Below are 21,397 nucleotides of genomic sequence, written 5' to 3'. Positions count from 1 at the left end.
TGTAAACTATTTTGTAATGTTTTTCACTGAAAACGTAGCATTGAGGTGTATTTTCCAGAATATGCCGAGTATCACCGGAATGCCATGCCATAACGTTACGAAAAGGCATGTGATAACAATCGTAGTATGTGATAAACTTTTCATATCAGCCGGCTAAGCACCAATTCGATAAATACGGAATTTACGTAAATTTAATGCTATTATCATACAGTAAAAAATATATGTTATTTAGTCTAAGTATATGATAAAGGGTAGGACTGTGATAAAGAGTATGCGATAAAGGGTGCGCATCAAAGTTGCGCGATATGGATTAAACAGCAGGCTATTTATCAAATATGTAAAACTACTGTATTTACTACTAAACATTTGATAAATTTGAATATCCAGTGAATGCAGTTGATAGATATTTGTAAATATAATCTGTTATAACATTTCCCTAGTATAAACCTAGCTCTTCATTTTGGTGGTCACCGACTGCTTGACTATGTGGTACCAAAATAAAAGTATATTTATATATCAAGATTACTTCCATTAGCAATGCAATTTTTGTACACTTTTGTTATGTTTCTTGAAATGCTTCTATTTTAGGTAGGTACAAAAGTAGAATTGCAAAATGTTATCTAGCCGGGTATAACACAATCTATTTATACCAAATATGAAAAACCAGGTCAAAATGTTATGGATATCTCAAGACCGTATATGGATTTGAAGTCCTTAAAATAAGTAATACATATCGGTTAAGAATTCAAATTAAAATCTGAAAGCTTTTTATTACGACATTCACTCTGTATTCACACTACCTGATCAGATTCCTCCGACATAGCAAAATGAAATAACTGAAACCGAAGCTTAATGTTTTTGATTTCTGTATCTTTGTCAAAGGAATAGTTTTATTATTTTTAGAAAGTTTATACATTGACTATTGTTTTGAAAATGCCTACTTTAACATTTCCTAAACTATATTAAACATGTCAAGCAGGACTAAGTCATGTTAATGCAAACGCAGTACATTACCATCTTTTTCTAATTTATTAAGGGAAGAGTTTCGAAGCAGCCGTCGTAAAAATTGATATAAATCGTCAGTTGAGTATCCTCGACAAGAAGAAAGAGATAGACAATGATACGAGGTTTGGCATTTGGAATGATCTTGTTGACCTAGAATTTTGGAAAATGCTGAATAGAATCTTCGGTCAGCCTTTTCTAACAAAAATTAATGAAGAAAAACCGATTTCATACATGAGAATTTTAAAACAATTCAATGAAATGAAAACGAAAAATGAAAATTTCCTGACAATGTGGTTTCCCTGGAAAATGTGGAACACTTTTTTTCAATCATACGCAGCAAAATCAATAGACGAAGCCATTTATTGTTCTCCATACCGCAGAGATGTAAAAATCTCCCACGAAGATGATCGTATGCAGATGTCGCTTAAAGCTTTACAATCTTGCTTTCAGTCGACGGTTAACCGTTTGGTTTCGCTACTTGACACTGTGTTTAAGACTAACATAGCCAGCAACGTTATAGACATAATAATTGTTGGCGATTTAGCTGAACGTGAAATAATAAAAAAAATAATACAGGAATATTTCCCTTTAAAAAAGATTCATGTTCCAGCATTACCAAACTTGGCGATAGTGAAAGGCTTAGTTCTGTTCGGTCATACACCTGAAATCATTGGAAGAACATTAAGCAGGTTTGTTTTATTGAACTAGATTATTGTACTAGTATCTGTTTATATTAAACTCACATTTTGAATCAATGTCAAGGTATTGTTTACGCAACGAAAACTTAAAACAATTTATATGGATATAGGAAGATGTGGTGTGAGTGCCAATGAGACACCTCTCCATACAAATAACAATTTAAAAAGTAAACCATTATAGGTTAAAGTACGGCCTTCAACACGGAGCCTTGGCTATATACTGCCATCATCAATATCAAGTTTCTGTACCGAAAATATTCAAGAATGGAGAAATAGATAAGGTAAACTGAGGGATTGCTAACAAAGATACATAATTTATACATTTGACTTTTCTACCCTTTACACAAGTATTCCACATTCCAAACTAAAAGAAAAATTGAAAGAGTTGGTATTACTTTGCTTCATAAAAAAGAATGGCCAACGTAGATACAAGTATCTTGTCTTAGGGAATGATAAATCATACTTTGTAAAGAATCACTCTGATTCAAACAAAAAATTCTCTGAAACCGATATTATCAATATGCTTGATTTCTTGATTGACAACATATTTGTAACGTTCGGAGGACGTGTTTTTCAACAGACTGTCGGCATCCCAATGGGAACAAACTGTGCACCTCTACTTGCCGACTTGTTTCTTTATTATTATGAGGCTGACTTTATGCAGGAACTTCTTAGGAAGAAAGATAAGAAGTTAGCAATATCCTTTAACTCTACTTTCCGCTATAAAGATGACGTTCTTTCACTAAACAATTCAAAATTTGGTGACTATGTGGAACGCATCTATCCCATCGAATTGGAGATAAAGGATACTACAGATACAGTTAAGTCGGCTTCATATCTTGACTTACATCTAGAAATTGACAATGAGGGTCGGTTAAAAACAAAACTTTACGACAAAAGAGATGATTTCAGCTTTCCAATTTTGAACTTTCCATTTCTAAGTAGCAACATTCCAGCAGCACCTGCATACGGGGTATATATCTCCCAATTGATACGATATTCCCGTGCTTGCATTTCCTATCATGATTTTCTTGATAGAGGGTTACTGCTCACAAGGAAGCTATTAAACCAAGAGTTCCAAATGGTGAAGTTGAAATCATCCCTTCGTAAATTTTACGGACGCCATCACGAGTTGGTTGACCGTTATGGAATAACCGTTTCACAAATGATATTGGATATGTTCCCTACGTCGTACCTACAATCCCCTTCCCTTTCATGAATGTGACCTACCGAATTAGACTATTTACCGGATTTGTAATCACATAAGCAACACGACGGGTGCCACATGTGGAACAGGATCTGCTTACCCTTCCCGAGCACCTGAGATCACCCCTAGTTTTTGGTGGGGTTCGTGTTGTTTATTCTTTAGTTTTCTATGTTGTGTCCAGTGTTCTATTGCTTTTCTGTTTGTCTTTATCATTTTTAGCCATGGCGTTGTCAGTTTGTTTTAGATTTATGAGTTTGACTGTCCCTTTGGTATCTTTCGTCCCTCTTTTATAAAGATAATTGCCTCTTTGGTTTTGTGGTATCTTGTTGGAGTTGAGTGCAGGGGTCTGTGTTTAAATCACTGCTGGGAAAAAATCAGAGATTGTGAAACCATTATAAAATGCTCAGCCTAGTAAATAAGTAAGGAAGTAAGTAAGTAAATAAATTTTATTTAGAGGCGGCATCTATAAACATAATAGCAGACAAAACATGAGCTCTGGTGAGCTCTTTAACCGACTATAGCTAAGCACAACTATTTTGAATTAATAGCAAACACCTATTGTTTCGGAGTCGCAATAGTATTCGAGAAGAGAAATTTTTTATCGATGTCATGCTTTAATCTTGACAACTTAGTCAACATCATAACCTGTAATTATAAGTAAGAAAAACACTAAACAAGAGATTTCATAAGCACATTCAAACCCATAAATCGAAAACTATGACAACTCATAGCCAAAAAGAAATGGAACAGATATACAGACACATATTATTACACAAAACAAAACAAAGAAAAAATTAGACTTAGCAGAACAAACTTGGGGGTTACCTCATGTGTTCTAGAAAGGTATAAAGATCTAGCTCCACATTTGGCACCTGTGAAAATATTTATATATCACTCATCGGATATAAAAGCGTGTCAAATATATTCACATCATCATTCATATAACACATGGTAATTATGAAATTCAAAATGTTTTACTTATAACACTTATACAAAAGATTGCACGACAAAAGAATCTTTCAACAGGTTAAAACCATTGTTACAAATACCTTATATTGTTTTGTTTCATTGTTTATATCGACAGCAAATGTTTATCCATCAACGACTATCTTGCAGTGGTTGCTATCGATTTCGGGACAGCTAACTCTGGATTTGCATTTTCTACCAGAGATAGATACAAGGCATCTCCTTTAAACATATCTCTCATGAAAATAAAGAAAACAACTGACCCGAAGCATAGTACTTCTATCCTTTTAGATGAAGCTACGCGTTTTGTTGAATTTGGAAAAAAGGCACAAGATAAATATGCACACATTCAAACGTCAGATAAAAAGGACACCTACTATTACTTCGAAAATTTCAAGATGATGCTCTATAACAGTAAAGTAAGTTTATACAATAATTATAGGTATTGAATACATTCATCATAACTGAGCTGATTTTCAAGGGGACCACCTTTACGAATCATTCAGACATACGGTTTTGAAATTGTGCGACGACTTTTCTATTGACCAACTCGTATTTGCTTTTATTTAAACTTCATTTACCCATTTCATGTTTGCTAGCTTGCTCTGTCTTCTTTATGAATAAATATCCGTAAACTTCGGTAGCATCAAATGAAGACAACCACTTATCAAAATGAACGTCGTACTGGTTCAATTGTTTGATTCAATTAAACGTCAAACTTGTTGTATATTTAGAAACATTTAATATGGAATAACCTTTTCTGGTAAATAAAAAGATCACGTTTCATGAGAGCTCACTAAAAAGAAACATGATTTTGCTACTGATATTTGATATTATAACGGAGTATTGAGAGGTTAAGTTTCCCTCAGTTTTAGTTTGTTACCCCGATTTTGTTTTTTGTCCATGGATTTATGAGTCTTGAACAGCGGTATATTACTGTTGCCTTTATCTAACTTAATGCCGAAACGTTTCTGTTTAATATCTGCACTAAATTTAAATCGAGTTATGACAGCAAAAAAGTTTCTTGTATTATATTTTATATGTTCGCCTATTATATATTTTTCTACCGTTTCATGTTTCTGCAATAGAAGTCGCTTTATATCATTTTTTTATTAATAAAAAAGATACCTCTGAGAGACCTTCGTTTAATGGACATTCAAGAAAATCCGCATAGAACTGTGTTGGCTCAAGATGTTGTTGCTTCGGCTATCCAAGAATTACGAGAAAATGCTTTAGATGAAATGAAAAAGAATGGAACACCAGCTTGTGCAGAAGAAATACGATGGGTGCTTACAGTTCCAGCAATATGGCCGGATGATGCTAAGCTGTTTATGAGAGAAAGTGCAGCTCAGGTAGAGTTCTGTATCTTTAATTAACGTATTTCGACTGCTTTTACGAACAAGTTTTATAAATTCGTTATTCATATTTTTTGAAAATGTCTGCATCATAGCTGTTCAACTGCATTTTATATGAAAATATATTTAAAATTTTTTTTTATCAAATAACATGCAGAAACAATATATTGCTACATGTCTATCAGTAAAGCACAATTCTTGATTACATCAAAAATGAAACACGTGCATACACCATTATTAAAATAAGATGAATAATTTAATTACATTTTATACTCTTTAGAACATTTGTATATTTGATATATTCATCTTTAAAGATAAGTTGTAGACAGTCGTATGTCCAATATTTTTCTTCCGATACAACTCAATCAGCAACATTCATATGAAATATAATTCGGACAAATCAGTGTGTTTTGATAACAAGTATTGAACAAATCGTAGACTTACATGACTACAAGCGAATTGTCTTCACATTACTCATAGTCGAAACTTACAACTTACAACTCTCATTAGCGCCATGTGTCGCATAGGGCGCGAATGGAAGCCTTCCATCTGATTCTGTCTGCTGCTGCTTGTTGTGCTTTCCTTATCTACCATTCGTCACCAAGTTTCTTTTGGTCTTCCTTCATTTCTCTTCCTGGTGGTGTCCATGTCAAGACGATTCTACACTCATTCCATGGGTCCATCATCAGGATGTGACCTATTCAACTCCATCACCTGTTCTTAATGGTGTTGGTTATGCTGCACATGTTGGCCTTTTGTAGCAGTTCTGCGTTGGATATCATAGTTGGACAAAATATCTTAAAGATTCTACGCAAGTTCCTTATGTTGAAGGAGTTAAGTTTATCTCAATCTCTCTTGCTTATCTTTCAACATTCTGCCCAATATAACAACACTGATATCAATTACATTGCTTTTATCAATTTTCATTTTGGTGTTTCTACTGTATTGGTTTGATGTCCATATTTTTCTTAATTTATAGTATGCTGCTCTTGCTGTTTTATTCTATTCCTTATGTAGGCTGTTGCATTGTCGTTGGTATCTTTGACCGACCCAAGGTAGGTAAAGCTGTCTACTATCTCTATTTCTTCGTTGTTCAATGTAATAGGCTGGATGTTGTTTCCATTACACCTTAATTTACTTTTTCTCTTGCTTATTTCCGAGCCAGTTGTTTTAACTATTGTTTGTATATCATCTGTTTTAGCTTGCAGTTGTGTTCTTGTTGTTGATAGGAGAGCAATATCATCTGCAAAATCGAGATCTTCTAATACCTCTAATCTTCCCCAGTTAATATCACGCTTATTCTGTGTTGTTTGCTTTATTATCCAATCTATAACCAGCAAGAAAAGGAATCCAGACATTACACACCCTTGTTTTTTAAGGTTCTAGATGGAGAGTGTCAAATGCCCTTCTGAAGTCAATGAAGTTGATAAATAGGGTCTGTTCCATTCAATGCATTGTTCTATAATATATTTAAGGATAAATATGTGGTTGCTACAGCCTCGACCTCTTCGGAACCCAGCGTGTTCTTTACTTAGTATTTTGTCGATAGCATCTCTAATTCTGTTGATTAAGATTCTGCAGAGGACGTTCCCAGGTACAGATAGTAAGGTTATTCCTCTCCAGTGTTCACACTCTTCTGAATTTTTTTTTTTTTTTTTGAGAGTTTAATTATAATTCCCTTTTGCCAGCCTGTTGGTATTTCTTCCCTGTTCCAAATCATCAGTCTTCAATAGTTCAGCTTGTAGCTTGTCAATACCTGGAGCCTTAATATTACTGAGTGCCCTTATACTTTTTATTATCTCTTCTATGGTTGGTGGTACATATCGACAACATATGAAGGCTGAATATCGGCTAGTACTGGTGGATCTTTCGCATTTAAAATTTCTTCGAAGTGTTCTTTCCATCTCCCTGACTGTTCCTTCTTGTTGGTTATTACATTCTCTTTCTTTTGACTTTACAGTTCTGTTCCCTCTTATGCCGCTGTTGGAAATTTTCTTACTCAGTATATATACCTTGTTCTGCTCTCCTCTTTTTGCTGACTCTTCTGCACTTTTTGCAATATTGTCAATATATTTTCTTTTATCATCTCTTGTACTAAATTTTACCTCCTTGTTCTTATCTTTATAAGTGGATAAGTCCGACAATTTATAGAACACAAAACATAAAAACACAACTAAGCAATTTGTGTTCTGTCTTTTGAGAATCTTTTGTTATGATGTTTGAGTCTATTTGAAATGTCGTTCGGTTTCAAAAACATGTGATAAAAGAACATAAATCAACACGTTTATCTAATATTATAGTCAAACTAGATTATTAGAAAGCACTATGTACTAAAACTAATATTAAAAAAATGAATGAGGGGTACATAGATAGGATTTTATCAAAAATATGACCAACCCATATAATTTTTTTTTTCAAAACTCATCATTTTTTTTAAATCATCTATAACACAAACTTGAGGTTATATTGGGTTTTTTTTTGGTTAAAAAAAACAAAACTCTCAAATCGTCAGTCAATTTCATAACTTTCTCAAACAAACACCAACCTGAATGTACATTTTCTAATGATAAAATTTATTCAAACAGGTCTACTTGATCTTAAGTGAAAGAATGAGAAAGTTTAGTTTTGAAACTGTAAAAACATGAATATAGCCTAACATTGGTAAAAAATAATGATAAATGGGACATCCGCAAGAGCTTTTCAGCCCAGAATGACCGTTGAAGATACACATTAGATTATCAATTTTGATTTAAAGTCTGTTTTATCTTTAGAGTACTGTATATACAATTCCTTGAAGTCCCTATGTTAAATTCGTAGAATCATAAATGCCTTTCAAACATTTAAAATCTTTAAACCTACTTTTTTAAACGTTTTTTTACAGGGCGGAATACCACCGGAACGACTACTTTTAGCATTGGAACCGGAAGTTGCCTCTGTCTATGTACAGTGGCTTGAGACTGATAGATCCAAATCCGGTGAATATAGTATAGCAGCCCCAGGAACTAAATATCTGGTAGCTGACATTGGCGGTAGTTATTCAACAAATAAATATATAATGGGAAAATTAATATTGTTATTACACATGTACATGTTATAGTCATTGATGGATTGACAACCGATTCATTTGCGTTGGATTCTATTTTTCTAGAACCAACGCTTTCTCAATATGTCTCTCAAATGGATTTATCGGATGATATTCAATTGTGTCCTTTATGTGTCTAATTAGGTCTTTCCACTTTTCTGTGGAAAGACCTATTGTTTTTCTTCTGATTATTAGGTCTTTCCACTTTTCTGTGGATAGACCTATTGTTTTTCTTCTGATTATTTTTTTTTTCTTCCGCCTAATTTTGTTCTTGCGATAAACATTTGTTTCGCAATATGTCGCTTAGATATTTTGTATATGATATCGAACAGTTTATGCGCTTTTGAAATTTACCCTGCGTAAACAAATACTTTTCTTTGTAGGAGTTATCTCCCCAAACACTGTTTTCCTTGTGAGCGCAACTCCTTCGCAAACGTAAAATATTATGACAAATTTATTTTACAAAATTGCTCGTTATATCCTTTGCATGATTTGTCCTATTTTGACCGAAGTGATATGAATGCTCCATACGAGAGTTATTTCCCCTTATTCATTTGATATAAGTGAATTGCATTTCTAACTGGTAAACCATAATTGATAGAGACCTAGGATCTTTTGATTTGAGGTCCTTGGTCCAAAAAAATGAAAATTAGGTCAAGGTCAAAGGTCAAGGTCATATTCTAATTTTTGAATATGGCTCATTTCCACTCATTTCCAAAAAACGTTTAAGATATCGACAAATTATTTTTTCTAAATCGTTTGTTGTGACATGTCGTAACACGTAAATTTTGATTGCAAGGGTACGTTGAATGTGAAAGGGAGTTTTCTCCCCTTTGGTATTTAAAAATACGCGTATGGTGATATAACTCATTAACTAAACATAATTAAGACCTATGGTCTTTTGATTTGAGGTTCTTGGTTAATGACCTTGAAATTGATCACAAGGTCATAGCTTAATTTGACGTTCTAGATTTTGACCTTTGCTTTTACCCCATCTGTATACATAATAAAGTCATGAGACTTTTTGATAAACGGTATCAAACCATTTAAACTTAAAAAAACAACCGGAAGTGACCTTGTGTAAACCGGAAGTAGCTATTTATTGTACTTTATTACATAAAAGTATAAAAAACAAGATATTTTTGGAATCAGTGTCAAGTAAATAGTCAAATATTATCGGAAATAGAGTTTTTCAAACCGGAAGTAAGAAATTATCTCCCTTATCTAAACAAATATTGTTTAGAAACCATATATTTTTGGAATCAGCGTACAATAAGCTATCATTTGACGATTGAAATGACATTTTAAACCTATTTTTACACCTTTCATATTAAAATACATTGTTTTGGTGGAAAGACCTTCAATTGTTCTCTGAACAATTGGTTTTTAATTTTTTTTTTTTTTTCTTCCGCCTTATTTTGTTCTTGCGATAAACATTTGTTTCGCAATATGTCGCTTAGATATTTGGTATATACGATATCGAACAGTTTATGCGTTTTTGAAATTTACCCTGCGTAAACGAATACTTTTCTTTGTAGGAGTTATCTCCCCAAACACTGTTTTCCTTGTAAGCGCATCTCCTTCGCAACCGTAAAATATTATGACAAATTTATCTTACAAAATTGCTCGTTATATCCTTCGCATGATTTGTCCTATTTTGACCGAAGTGATATGAACGCTATATATGAGAGTTATTTCCCCTTATGCATTTGATATAAGTGATATGCATTTCTAACTGGTAAACCATAATTGATAGAGACCTAGGATCTTTTGATTTGAGGTCCTTGGTCCATAAAAATGAAAATTAGGTCAAGGTCAAAGGTCAAGGTCATATTCTAATTTTTGAATATGGCTCATTTCCACTCATTTCCAGAAAACGTATAAGATATCGACAAATTATTTTTCTAAATTGTTTGTTGCGACATGTCGTAACACATAAATTTTGATTGCAAGGGTACGTTGAATGTAAAAGGGAGTTTTCTCCCCTTTGGTATTTAAAAATACGCGTATGGTGATATAACTCATTAACTAAACATAATTCAGACCTATGGTCTTTTGATTTGATGTTCTTGGTTAATGACCTTGAAATTGATCTCAAGGTCATAGCTTAATTTGACGTTCTAGATTTTGACCTTTGCTTTTACCTCATGTGTATACATAATAAAGTCATGAGACTTTTGACAAACGGTATCAAACCATTTAACCTTGAAAAAACAACCGGAAGTGACCTTGTGTAAACCGGAAGTAGCTATTTATTGTACTTTATTATATAAAAGTATATAGAACAAGATATTTTTGGAATCAGTGTCAAGTAAATAGTCAAATATTATCGGAAATAGAGTTTTTCAAACCGGAAGTAAGAAATTATCTCCCTTATCTAAAAAAATATTGTTTAGAATCATATATTTTTGGAATCAGCGTACAATAAGCTATCATTTGACGATTGAAATGACATTTTAAACCTATTTTTATACCTTTCATATTAAAATACATTGTTTTGGTGGAAAGACCTTCAATTGTTCTCTGAACAATTGGTTTTTAATTTTTTTTTTTTTCTTCCGCCTAATTTTGTTCTTGCGATAAACATTTGTTTCGCAATATGTCGCTTAGATATTTGGTATATGATATCGAACAGTTTATGCGCTTTTGAAATTTACCCTGCGTAAAGGAATACTTTTCTTTGTAGGAGTTATCTCCCCAAACACTGTTTTCCTTGTTAGCGCATCTCCTTCGCAACCGTAAAATATTATGACAAATTTATTTTACAAAATTGCTCGTTATATCCTTCGCATGATTTGTCCTATTTTGACCGAAGTGATATGAACGCTCCATATGAGAGTTATTTCCCCTTATGCATTTGATATAAGTGATATGCATTTCTATCTTGTAAACCATAAGTGCTAAAGACCAAGGATCTTTTGATTTGAGGTCCTTGGTCCAAAAAAATAAAAATTAGGTCAAGGTCAAAGGTCAAGGTCATATTCCAATTTTTGAATTTGGCTTATTTCCACTAATTTCCAGAAACTGTATAAGATATCGACAAATTATTTTTTCTAAATTGTTAGTTGCGACATGTCGTAACACGTAAATTTTGATTGCAAGGGTACGTTGAACGTAAAAGTGAGTTTTCTCCCCTCTTGTATTTAAAAATATGTGTATGGTGATATAACTGATTAACCAAATATAATTAAGTCCCATGGTCTTTTGATTTGAGGTCCTTGGTTTATGACCTTGAAATTGATCTCAAGGTCATAGATTAATTTGACGTTCTAGTTTTTGACCTTTGCTTTCAGCTCATATTTATACATGATATATCCATGAGACTTTTGGCGAAAGGTATCAAACCATTTAACCTTGAAAAAAACAACCGGAAGTGACCTTGTGTAAACCGGAAGTAGCTATTTTTGTACTTAATAATAAAAAAGTATGTAGAACCAGATCTTTTTGGAATCAGTGTCAATTAAATATTCAAATATTATCGGAAGTAACATTTTTCAAACCGAAAGTAACAAATTATCTCCCTTATTTAAAAAATATTGTATAGAAACCATATATTTCTAGAATCAGCGTACAATAACCTATCAGTTGACGATTGAAATGACATTTTAAACTTAATTTTACAACTTTCATATTAAAATACATTGTTTTCAGTGGAAAGACCTTCAATTGTTCTCTGAACAATTGGTTTTTAATTCTGTCAAGTTTTCGTTGTCTAATTAACCACTTTTAAATGACATTTATGATACACTTATACACTTCGGCAATGACCTTTCAATATATCTTTTGACCTGAATAACTAAATCGTTTTTAGTATAAGTATATGCCCACAGATTTTAACATTATATTATTAAATAGTGTAAAAGTAACGTGTATGGCAATCAACATATAATAACATTAACAGTGCCATAGAGGGACGAAATATATGAGAAGGACAGTCAACCTCATAGATAGAAAAAAAAACTGACAACGCCATGGCTTGAAAAGAAAAAGACATACAGACAAGTTATAGTACACAAGACAAAACATAGAAAACAAAATACTAAGCAACACAAAACCCACCAAAAACTGGGGTGATCTCAGGTGCAAACTATACTACACGAAATGAACATTTTGACAATGTATGTCTCATTAATGACGAAAGAGGTGGAACTAAATGGCACTCTTAATATTCATTTGAAATTTAAACAATTAGAACTAATTCATCGGACAGAAAACAAACAAATAGAGCCAAATATCACAGAAGTGTGATACATTTAAAGTCTTGAGTGTTTATTTTTTTGGGAGGGTAACTTTGACATATGTTTGAATTTATTAATTATTTTCTTTTACAACAAGGTGGCACAACTGATATAACGGTTCATGAAAAGCTACAAAGTGGATTGATAAAAGAAATCAACAAAGCTTCCGGTGAAGGGTGTGGTGGAAGATCTGTAGATGCAGCGTTTTTCAGAAAAATGGATGACATTTTTGGTAAAGATTTAATGAAACGACTTAAATCAGAGAAACCAAAGGCATATCTAGATCTTCATCGACTTTTTGAGGATCTGAAAAGAAGAGTTAGTTGTGAGAATAAAGATGACGATGCCATTAAATTTCCTTGTCAAACTATTAACAAATGGCTAGGGAGGGACAGTGCAACGGAAGATTTAGCTAAGAGTAAAAATTTCGAAATTCGGGATGGTAAGCTGGTAATGCCACATGATACTTTGATCGAAATATTCAAGCCAACAATTTCGGCAATCATTGAGAGAATAAGGGAGGCATTATATTTTGACACCTCAGATGAAGTATCCATAATAATGTTAGTTGGAGGTTTTGCAAAGAATGAACTTCTTCGTAACGAAATTGAAACCAACTTTTACCCAAAAAGAATTATAACCGCACCCGATGCAAATTTGGCCGTACTTAAAGGAGCTGTACTTTACGGTCATAAACCAGAATCGATTGATCCGCGTATCACAAGATACACATATGGAGTTGAGACTACAATACCCTTCGATCCAAAAGTTCACGAGGAACATAGAAAGTTCATAAATGGGTCAGGTATAGCTCGTTGTCTAGGAGTATTTTCGTTGATAATCTGTGCAAATAAAACAGTTAAATTAGGCACAACTATTAAGCGCGTATACAAAATACCCTCATTATCAAATGAAATTGATATAAACATATTTGCTACTGAAAAGGGTATACCAATGTATACAAATACAGAAGGTTGTCGAAAAATAGGAACATTAACAGTTAGCATTCCAAGACCGTCTGAGGATGAAAGAGAAGTTGAAGTAAACTTCATTTTTGGAAATACCGAATTAAATATACGGGCTGTAGAGACAAGATACCGGAAGGAGGCGGTTGCACACCTGTCATTCGAATAGTTTTGATCTTATTGTCAAGTACACATTAACCGTTTTGTCTTTTTGACATCAACCATGACTCCTTTTAATAGATATTATAATAGTCAATTTATATTTGAAACGCTTTAAATACAAAATACTCTGCCAGTGGGTTAAATTACCATAATACATTTTTCTAATAATAAGTTTCGTGTAGAATTAATTTAGAAAAACATATTTTTATTCATGCTTGAAATCTTATATAAACGTAAAGATTGAATTTTTAGTACAAGAGAGAATACTCCTTTCTAATTAGGAAGTATGTCAATGTCTAAAATAATCATGATAATCTTCGCATCAATTGGCTACCGTGTTTTTCAGTAAATATACAAATATAAATGTTTAGGAAATGTTCTGCATTTCATGGGATGGCAGTATTTATGCATGTTGTAACTGTAATAATTTTTCAACTGTAATTGATTACAATTTTTCAAGCAATCATTGAACTCATTATTCAGCTAGAAATCTTGTTACTTAATGTTATTTGATTTAATCAATAACTTTTTTTTTAATAATAGCTTGGAATCCAGATTACATTTTGATTTCATTATAATAACAACGAAACTAATTCGCAAATTATGTTTGTGGTCAATACATCATTTATATCATACAAAATTTTATACATATTTAATAAATATATAACTCAGGGTAAGGTTAGTTTTCACGTGTCTGTGTCTACAAATGTTTGGCAATACTCCCAGAATCGCTTGGCAATATTCCTTTTAAAGCTTTTTTTAACACAAAGGAGAGTGAAGAAAAATCAACTTGATTTCTTTTGCTGTAAAAATTTAGCCTATCTATACCAAATACTGATTTTAATTCTGTAAACAAAATCACATTTGTCTAAGTATAGGTAAACAATGTATATCATAGTTAAACGGAAGTATTGGTTGAATTATGCATTTGAATATACATGTATGCCAATAAGATATTGCTATGATTTTGCATTTATGAGCAAATAAAACGTCAAACAATCAATCACTAAATACCCCTATTGCAACAAACCTTTATATACTAATTGGTGCAACATAATTTCACGTGTAGATGCTTGTTTAAATGATACAAGTAAATGAATGTGTTTAAACATGCTGAAAAAAAAACATGGATCTGGGATTATTTGCAAAACAAAACAAAAAAGATAGATTAAGTTTAAAAGATCTTTCGAATTGCCATCTGTCATTTAATGCATCAATAGCTAGTTATTCATCGGTAGTCTAAAATTATGGTAATTATTTTAAAATTCTACGTGGAGTAGCGCTGTATATCTTAAGGACCTTTTGGTGCATATTAACCATCAAGAAAAATGCAATACGACTAATACATCTACGTCCATACGCAACAAACGCGGAGAAAAACGTTTCGTCAGTGTTACTGCTAGCATCTGGAACAATCTTACTAGGCATCTAGGACATGAGTTCTCCATAGAACTGATAAAAAAAATATTTTGAGTTCTGTTTCAGAGGTTACATCTTCTACAGACAACGACTTTCTATTTTTGTTCCTTTGTAATATATGCTTTTGTAGATTATTTTTTAATTGTTCTGTTTCGGTTTTTTATATGTGTACAAATTATTTTTTCGTTCTTATCATTTAAAGAGTTTTAATGTTAAACATCTCTTTTAACTGTATTGATTGTTAATTTAATGTTAAGCACTTAGAGCAATTTCAATAAGTTAATATTTATAAACATATGTATAAATGTATAATAATTACAAATAATAATAATGATGTGGGTTTTGTTGTTCTCGTTTAATTTAACTTTGCACGATGCTTATATCTAATAAAAGGGATGGGTGTTGTTTTAATGATACAGTCATTACCTTTTGTTTAGTTTTACTTGATATACGGAGGTTTCATTTCAGTTACTGTTAGTTGATATTTGTTACGTTATGTTCGTCGTTGTCATGTTGCTAAGAATTTTCCTATTTTCTATTCTAACACCAGACTTCGTTTTCTAGTGCGTTTTGATGTTTTTTTGGTTTATTTCACGTTGGTTATAAGGTATGTAAGGAGATTTATCAAACTATGTTTAACCTGCAACATGTCTATGGCTGTCCGCAGTTAAAAATCTTGGCATAAGGGAGAGATATTTTAAAATACAAATGATATAAAATAATCTAAAACAGCAAATTGCACATCCAAAACTATATCAAATATGATATTTCTATTACGCATGCAGTCGCTGCTGGAATATCGCTAGATACAATCGGAAAAATATAATTGATACCAAAAGTTTAGAAATTTATTTGATAACACATTTATTGTGAACGACACCGGTAACCATGCTTAATTTTTTTTAAGTTGATTCAAAAGAAATGCACAATTACATTCAAAAAGTAAATGACAAATATCTAATTTTGTGTACTTATTAGACCAAACATAAATGAACTAAAGACAATTTATGTTGAATCAAAGTGGTCTTTTTTGTAGTCTCAGGGGCGAATGTTGAAACTTCCTTTAAGAAATATTATATCAATATTATCTGTATGATATAAATGGTTAGAAGCTAAATGAAAATGTATCAAATAGAAAAAAATATCTTGATAACAAGGTTTTCTATATTCTTCATTCAAAAGTTGAAAGTCGAACACAGATTTAAACCAAAGAAAAAAGATTAAAGACTAATGTTGAAATGATATCTTCGTCCTTCAGGTCATTATTTAAAAAAAAAAATATATATGGGAAACATTTGTTCTGACATTTAATATAAATATTAAAAGTTAAATTAATATGAACTCCGAGGAAAATTCAAAACGGAAAATTCATAATCAAATAACAACACGAAAAGCCTAAACACATGCAGCAAACGAATGGATAACAACTGTCATATTCCTGACTTGGTACAACATTTTCTAATGTAGAAAGTGGTGAGTCAAGCCTGGTTTTATAGCTTTCTAAGCATCGTACATGTCGTATCAAATGTCATTATATTGACAACGATGTGTGAACAAAAAAAACAGAGATACTAGGTTAAAATGTCACATATAGGGGTACAGCAGTCAACATTGTGTTATAATCTCAATCACTATACAAACAAATAAATATGATAACCACCAATATATTTGATTTTGTCATGTAACTTTTAAAGTATACGTATTTGAATATAAGAAAACGCCCTAGCAATAGGTCAAACAACATTGTTTCTAACCACCAGGATATCTAAACATTAATTGATATTACCATCAATGTTTAACCAACAAAAAAATATCTAACTTGCGTGACGATGATTGCTTTGTTTCTATTAATCGTCACATGCACGAAGGAGTATACTGGAGGCAGGTTATACATATACAATTATAAACAACGTATTGATTATAAAACATTATCTTAATAACTATAACATGTACTAGGTAACATTATTGATTATGTAATATATTTTTATTTTATAAAATCCGCATTGCAGTTGAACGTGCCATATAATGTAAATAATGTACTCATTACATGTACCAAAATATTCTGATTTCATACGGCGTATTAACCCAAAGTGTTTTTTTTTACTTGAAGACTGTCGCATTGTTATCAACGATCCTCACAGTGCATTCAACATGTTCAAGGTACTTATATCGAAAATTGAGAGAATATAAGGGCAAGCAGACTTTCGGACTGTTCAAAGAGAGATTAAGTTACGAGGATTGATTAATGTTCGAGAGAATGATGTGTTCATCATCTATTGAACTATAACTAAAGAGATTTATAGAAGCTAGCTAGGTTCGAGAAAACACTTGCTATATTCTCTGTACTTATTTTACTGAGAATATTTATGACTTAACTATTGTATCTTCTTATATAGGACACAACATCTTTATAATTGTATCTTCTCAAATGAGAGTCAACATCTTTATTATTGTATCTTTCTAAATGAGAGTCAGTAGTTTGTGAATATTTATCTCCTTTCATTGTGAAAAGTTGTTCGTGAAACGACAAAATCTTCAAACAAATATAGACACATTTATAGAAAAAGGAATGTTCTATTAAAAACTAAATGCATGACGTCGTGTCACCTTTGTTCAAATAAAAGTCTATGGAACCTCTAAATAATGTCTAACTATACTTCATCAATCAGTTTATAATTTAGAAAAGTTATGTTCGGTTGCGTCCCAGCAACTTTGATATTTTGGTGTAAGTCGTTCCTTTCCCCCGATCGATTGTGTGAAGATGGATAAGAACACGTTGTATTCTAGCCAAAGTAATCCATCTGGTCGGGCGAAGAGATGATATAAGTGACCCAACATCTAGTTGTATGGGCTTTAATGAATTACCTGTTTCGGAGTGGGGATTTAAGTTTTGTTCAATGCAGCTAATGGAATTTGAAGTTTTAGTGGTGATGAAGGAAAAGAAATAATAAGCACCTTAACAGTGTCGTCATTGCAAGAGTTGGAAAGATCACGATTACTTTCTGAGTATGTACGGTTACAGGTGCAATCACAGAACCTTGTGTTTGGTTGTTTAAAAAAAAAATAAAAAGGTTTTTGTAATGGTGCTGCCAATAACGAATGTCGTTCTTCAACATCGGGTCCTTTGCTCTTCTGGTGTGGTTGACAAATGTGTTTATTATGTACGTCCAATATCCAACCTGAAGTTTCGGAAAGTTGTCAGATTTTATTTCCACCGTTCATGTTCATGTTTCGTAAGGAGAATATATATACATCAATATGGGATAGATATCATGAATATTTTGTTCAAACAAAATCAATGCTGGGTTTGATTTTGTCAATGGGTTAGTAAAATTTCTATACATCTGTAAAGCTCTCTAGAATCTATAGTAACTGTCGCAAATGTCTTGTCGCGGCTAAACAAATCGCATCTGATTCAGAAGTATATACCATTGCCAAGTCTAAATACCTTTCAACAATAAAAATATATTCTTCCCTCTTATATGTGAAGTAGTCACTAGAAATTCAGAAAAATAATCTGAAACAAATAATCTAATACACAGCTGGGTACTGAACGGCTGTGTAAAGTCCATAACATACTTTTGATATACCAATTTGTTGGTCCATGATAATACACGGTGTATAAACTGAATGCAAACAGATGACAAGGACACAAGTCTATCTATATCTCCTTGCAATCGTCTGGAAACCATGCCTCAAGATGTCTGATAAGATTTACAAACGAGGGGGCTAATACTCTGGACTCACATACCACAGTCATGGAAACATTTTTAACAGCATTCATTGAAATAGTGGCAGGAGCGACTGTAGAGTTGGTATTAGTTGTTATATCATCCTCTGTATATAGGCATACACTTGTAAGCGTGATACGATAATTAGCAGCCATGTTAACGAGGAAATCAAGATATTATTCTCAAACTAATACGTTCAAACGATCCGATGGTTCAACATTATAATTAAAAATGTACCGGCAAAACATTATTTCGGTCTTCTACAAGAAAAGTGTTGAAATTATACCTTAAAGTGTTCTCTTAAAGTTAAAACGTCGTCTGTTGTCAATGTCTGTGAGTGATTTATCATTCAGAAAAATTAGTAGTGACTTATGTTTAGTTGCAACAAAAAGAACTATGCATAAAAAACATATTTCCGTGTTTGATAGAGTGCATTTTCAACAACAAAGTCATTACCTTCAACCTGACACTAAATCACAACGTTCTTTACAACAGGTAGAGTTCTACCGAAACACTGATAGTTCTTCTGTACCAGGAAAATACATCAATAGACCAGTCTGTCGCTAGTGACGTCATACAATCCGGGTCAACCAGACATACACCTTCGTTTACTTCCTGTATAATGATCTATTTGGCTTGATAAAAAGTTTAATTTACAGCAGAATATAGTGTTGGTTTCAATTTAGCCTGCAAATGTTTCATATGTCCAACACATTTGACCCCCGGTGTTTACCTCAAATCAAACACTAGTGCTTCATTTGTAATTACTAGTATGTCAGTTGGTGTTGGGAAGTTGCAAATTGCACTTAGAAACTTGGTACTTGGTATGTTTTTTGGTATGGTTCTAACAAATTGACACTGTCAATAGCAAATTTGAACTTTTTCGTTGCAATTAGCAGCACACAGGTCATGCCATTTACATGCTTAAAAATGGTCTTGTCCAAAACGTTACCTTGTCATTCAAATTTGATATTATGGCATCTATTGAATGTTTGTAAGTATCGTCGATGGTCATTGAACTCCTGTGAAACACATTTATACCTAAGCGTTTACTTTTCTGCATTGGCTAGAGGCGTAGGGGGAGGGTTGAGATCTCGCAAACATTAAACCCCGCCGCATTTTTGCGCCTGTCCAAGGTCAGGAGCCTCTGGCCTTAGTTAGTCTTATATTATTTTAACTTTTAGTTTCTTGTGTACAATTTGGAGTTTAGTATGGCGTTCATTATCACTGAACTATTATACATATTTGTTTAGGGGCCAGCTGAAGGACGCCTCCGGGTGCGGGAATTTCTCGCTGCATTGAATACATGTTGGTGACCTTCTGCTGTTGTCTGCTCTATGGTCGGATTGTTGTCTCTTTGGCACATTCCCCATTTCCATTCTCAATTTTATGATGTTATGAATGTCGTGAAATGGCGGTCATCTCCACGAGTAGTCACTGTCATTATAAGTAATAGGGGTAAACTGGGTAGGGATAGAATTACAATGATTACTAAAGTTCATGTTTTGGAATAACGAATTGAAATTTGTCAACCAAAAGTTGTGTTATGATTTCATCAACATGTCGTTCTGTATTGGTATAGTAATGTAATCAAAAGTCTACATAATTATTGACATTATACAGAAAAAATCTACCTTTGTGAAATTTTAAATGTTCCACAAATTATACGTGAGTACAAAGTAAAATTACTTCTTAAAACACTGCTACAAAATCATTTTCATATAGCTACATGTAACCTTCAACTAAGGTTTACCGTGCAATTTTCTTCGAGAAATGCGAGGACGAAGTCCGGAATATGACTGATGTTTTCCATTCGCCCATTGGGCGACCAAATTCAACTTTTTCTGGATTCGGTAGTATTGTTACACTTTTTAAACTTAATCAATCTGCTGATATCGGCTCACCTTGACATGAATATTCGATATTTATTTATATTTGTTTACCTTTTTTTTAAATAAATTTGGCAGATACATGTGACAACGTAATCTTAAGATAGATCTTACAGTAAATCTCGCGGTATTTTGTTGATATCATCTTTTGCGGTTTTTGTATGAATGTTGAAGTAACATTTATGCACGATTGATATAAGAGAAAACAATTGCAAGCAATGGTAAGCATCAAGCATTTGTAATTTCTGTTATGTTTTTTTACTCTGCTTTATGCATTTTGAAAACACTTTAAAGCCAACAGATCTGTGTTTTAAAAACTTGTGCAATCAAGAGTAATTCCGGTGATTTGTCCTCTGACGAATATATTGTGTATAAAATGTAACATACACTTACAAACTTGGTAAATTGTATTTAATGTGAACATCGCAGATCCGACCGTGCAAAGGCTTTATATCCAGTCAAAGTCGTTAAAAATCTTAATTTGATGTTGTTATCTAGTCATGTTGCTGACGTTTAAGAGTAGTAAGTTAAATAAATAGGGTTTACGCTAATCTCTAGATGTGCATGGCGTATGAGACCGCGATAACTACACAAAATTGATGTAAATTCAACAAACGTTTCATTTCCACCAAATTCGTTGTTAAACATAAGTGATACCTGTATATGGTCAGGACCATACG

The 21,397-nt window shown here is 32.7% G+C and overlaps 1 protein-coding gene across 1 annotated transcript; it reads left to right on the top strand.

Moving 5' to 3' along the window:
* The first annotated feature begins 819 nt into the window (after nucleotides 1-819).
* Nucleotides 820-13,809, top strand: LOC139494963 (heat shock 70 kDa protein 12A-like). The gene is made up of 5 exons (XM_071283085.1): nucleotides 820-1,694; nucleotides 3,995-4,295; nucleotides 5,001-5,228; nucleotides 8,113-8,260; nucleotides 12,649-13,809. Exons 1-5 carry the CDS (start codon nucleotides 1,171-1,173, stop codon nucleotides 13,683-13,685), a joined length of 2,238 nt encoding a protein of 745 aa, XP_071139186.1. The 5' UTR covers nucleotides 820-1,170; the 3' UTR covers nucleotides 13,686-13,809.
* The last annotated feature ends 7,588 nt before the right edge of the window (nucleotides 13,810-21,397 follow it).

Source organism: Mytilus edulis, chromosome 11 (assembly GCF_963676685.1).
Source record: "Mytilus edulis chromosome 11, xbMytEdul2.2, whole genome shotgun sequence".
In the NCBI taxonomy this organism is placed as follows: Eukaryota; Metazoa; Mollusca; class Bivalvia; order Mytilida; family Mytilidae; genus Mytilus; species Mytilus edulis.
The sequence above is the reverse complement of the archived record's forward strand: the minus strand, read 5'-3'. Positions and strand labels throughout refer to the sequence as shown.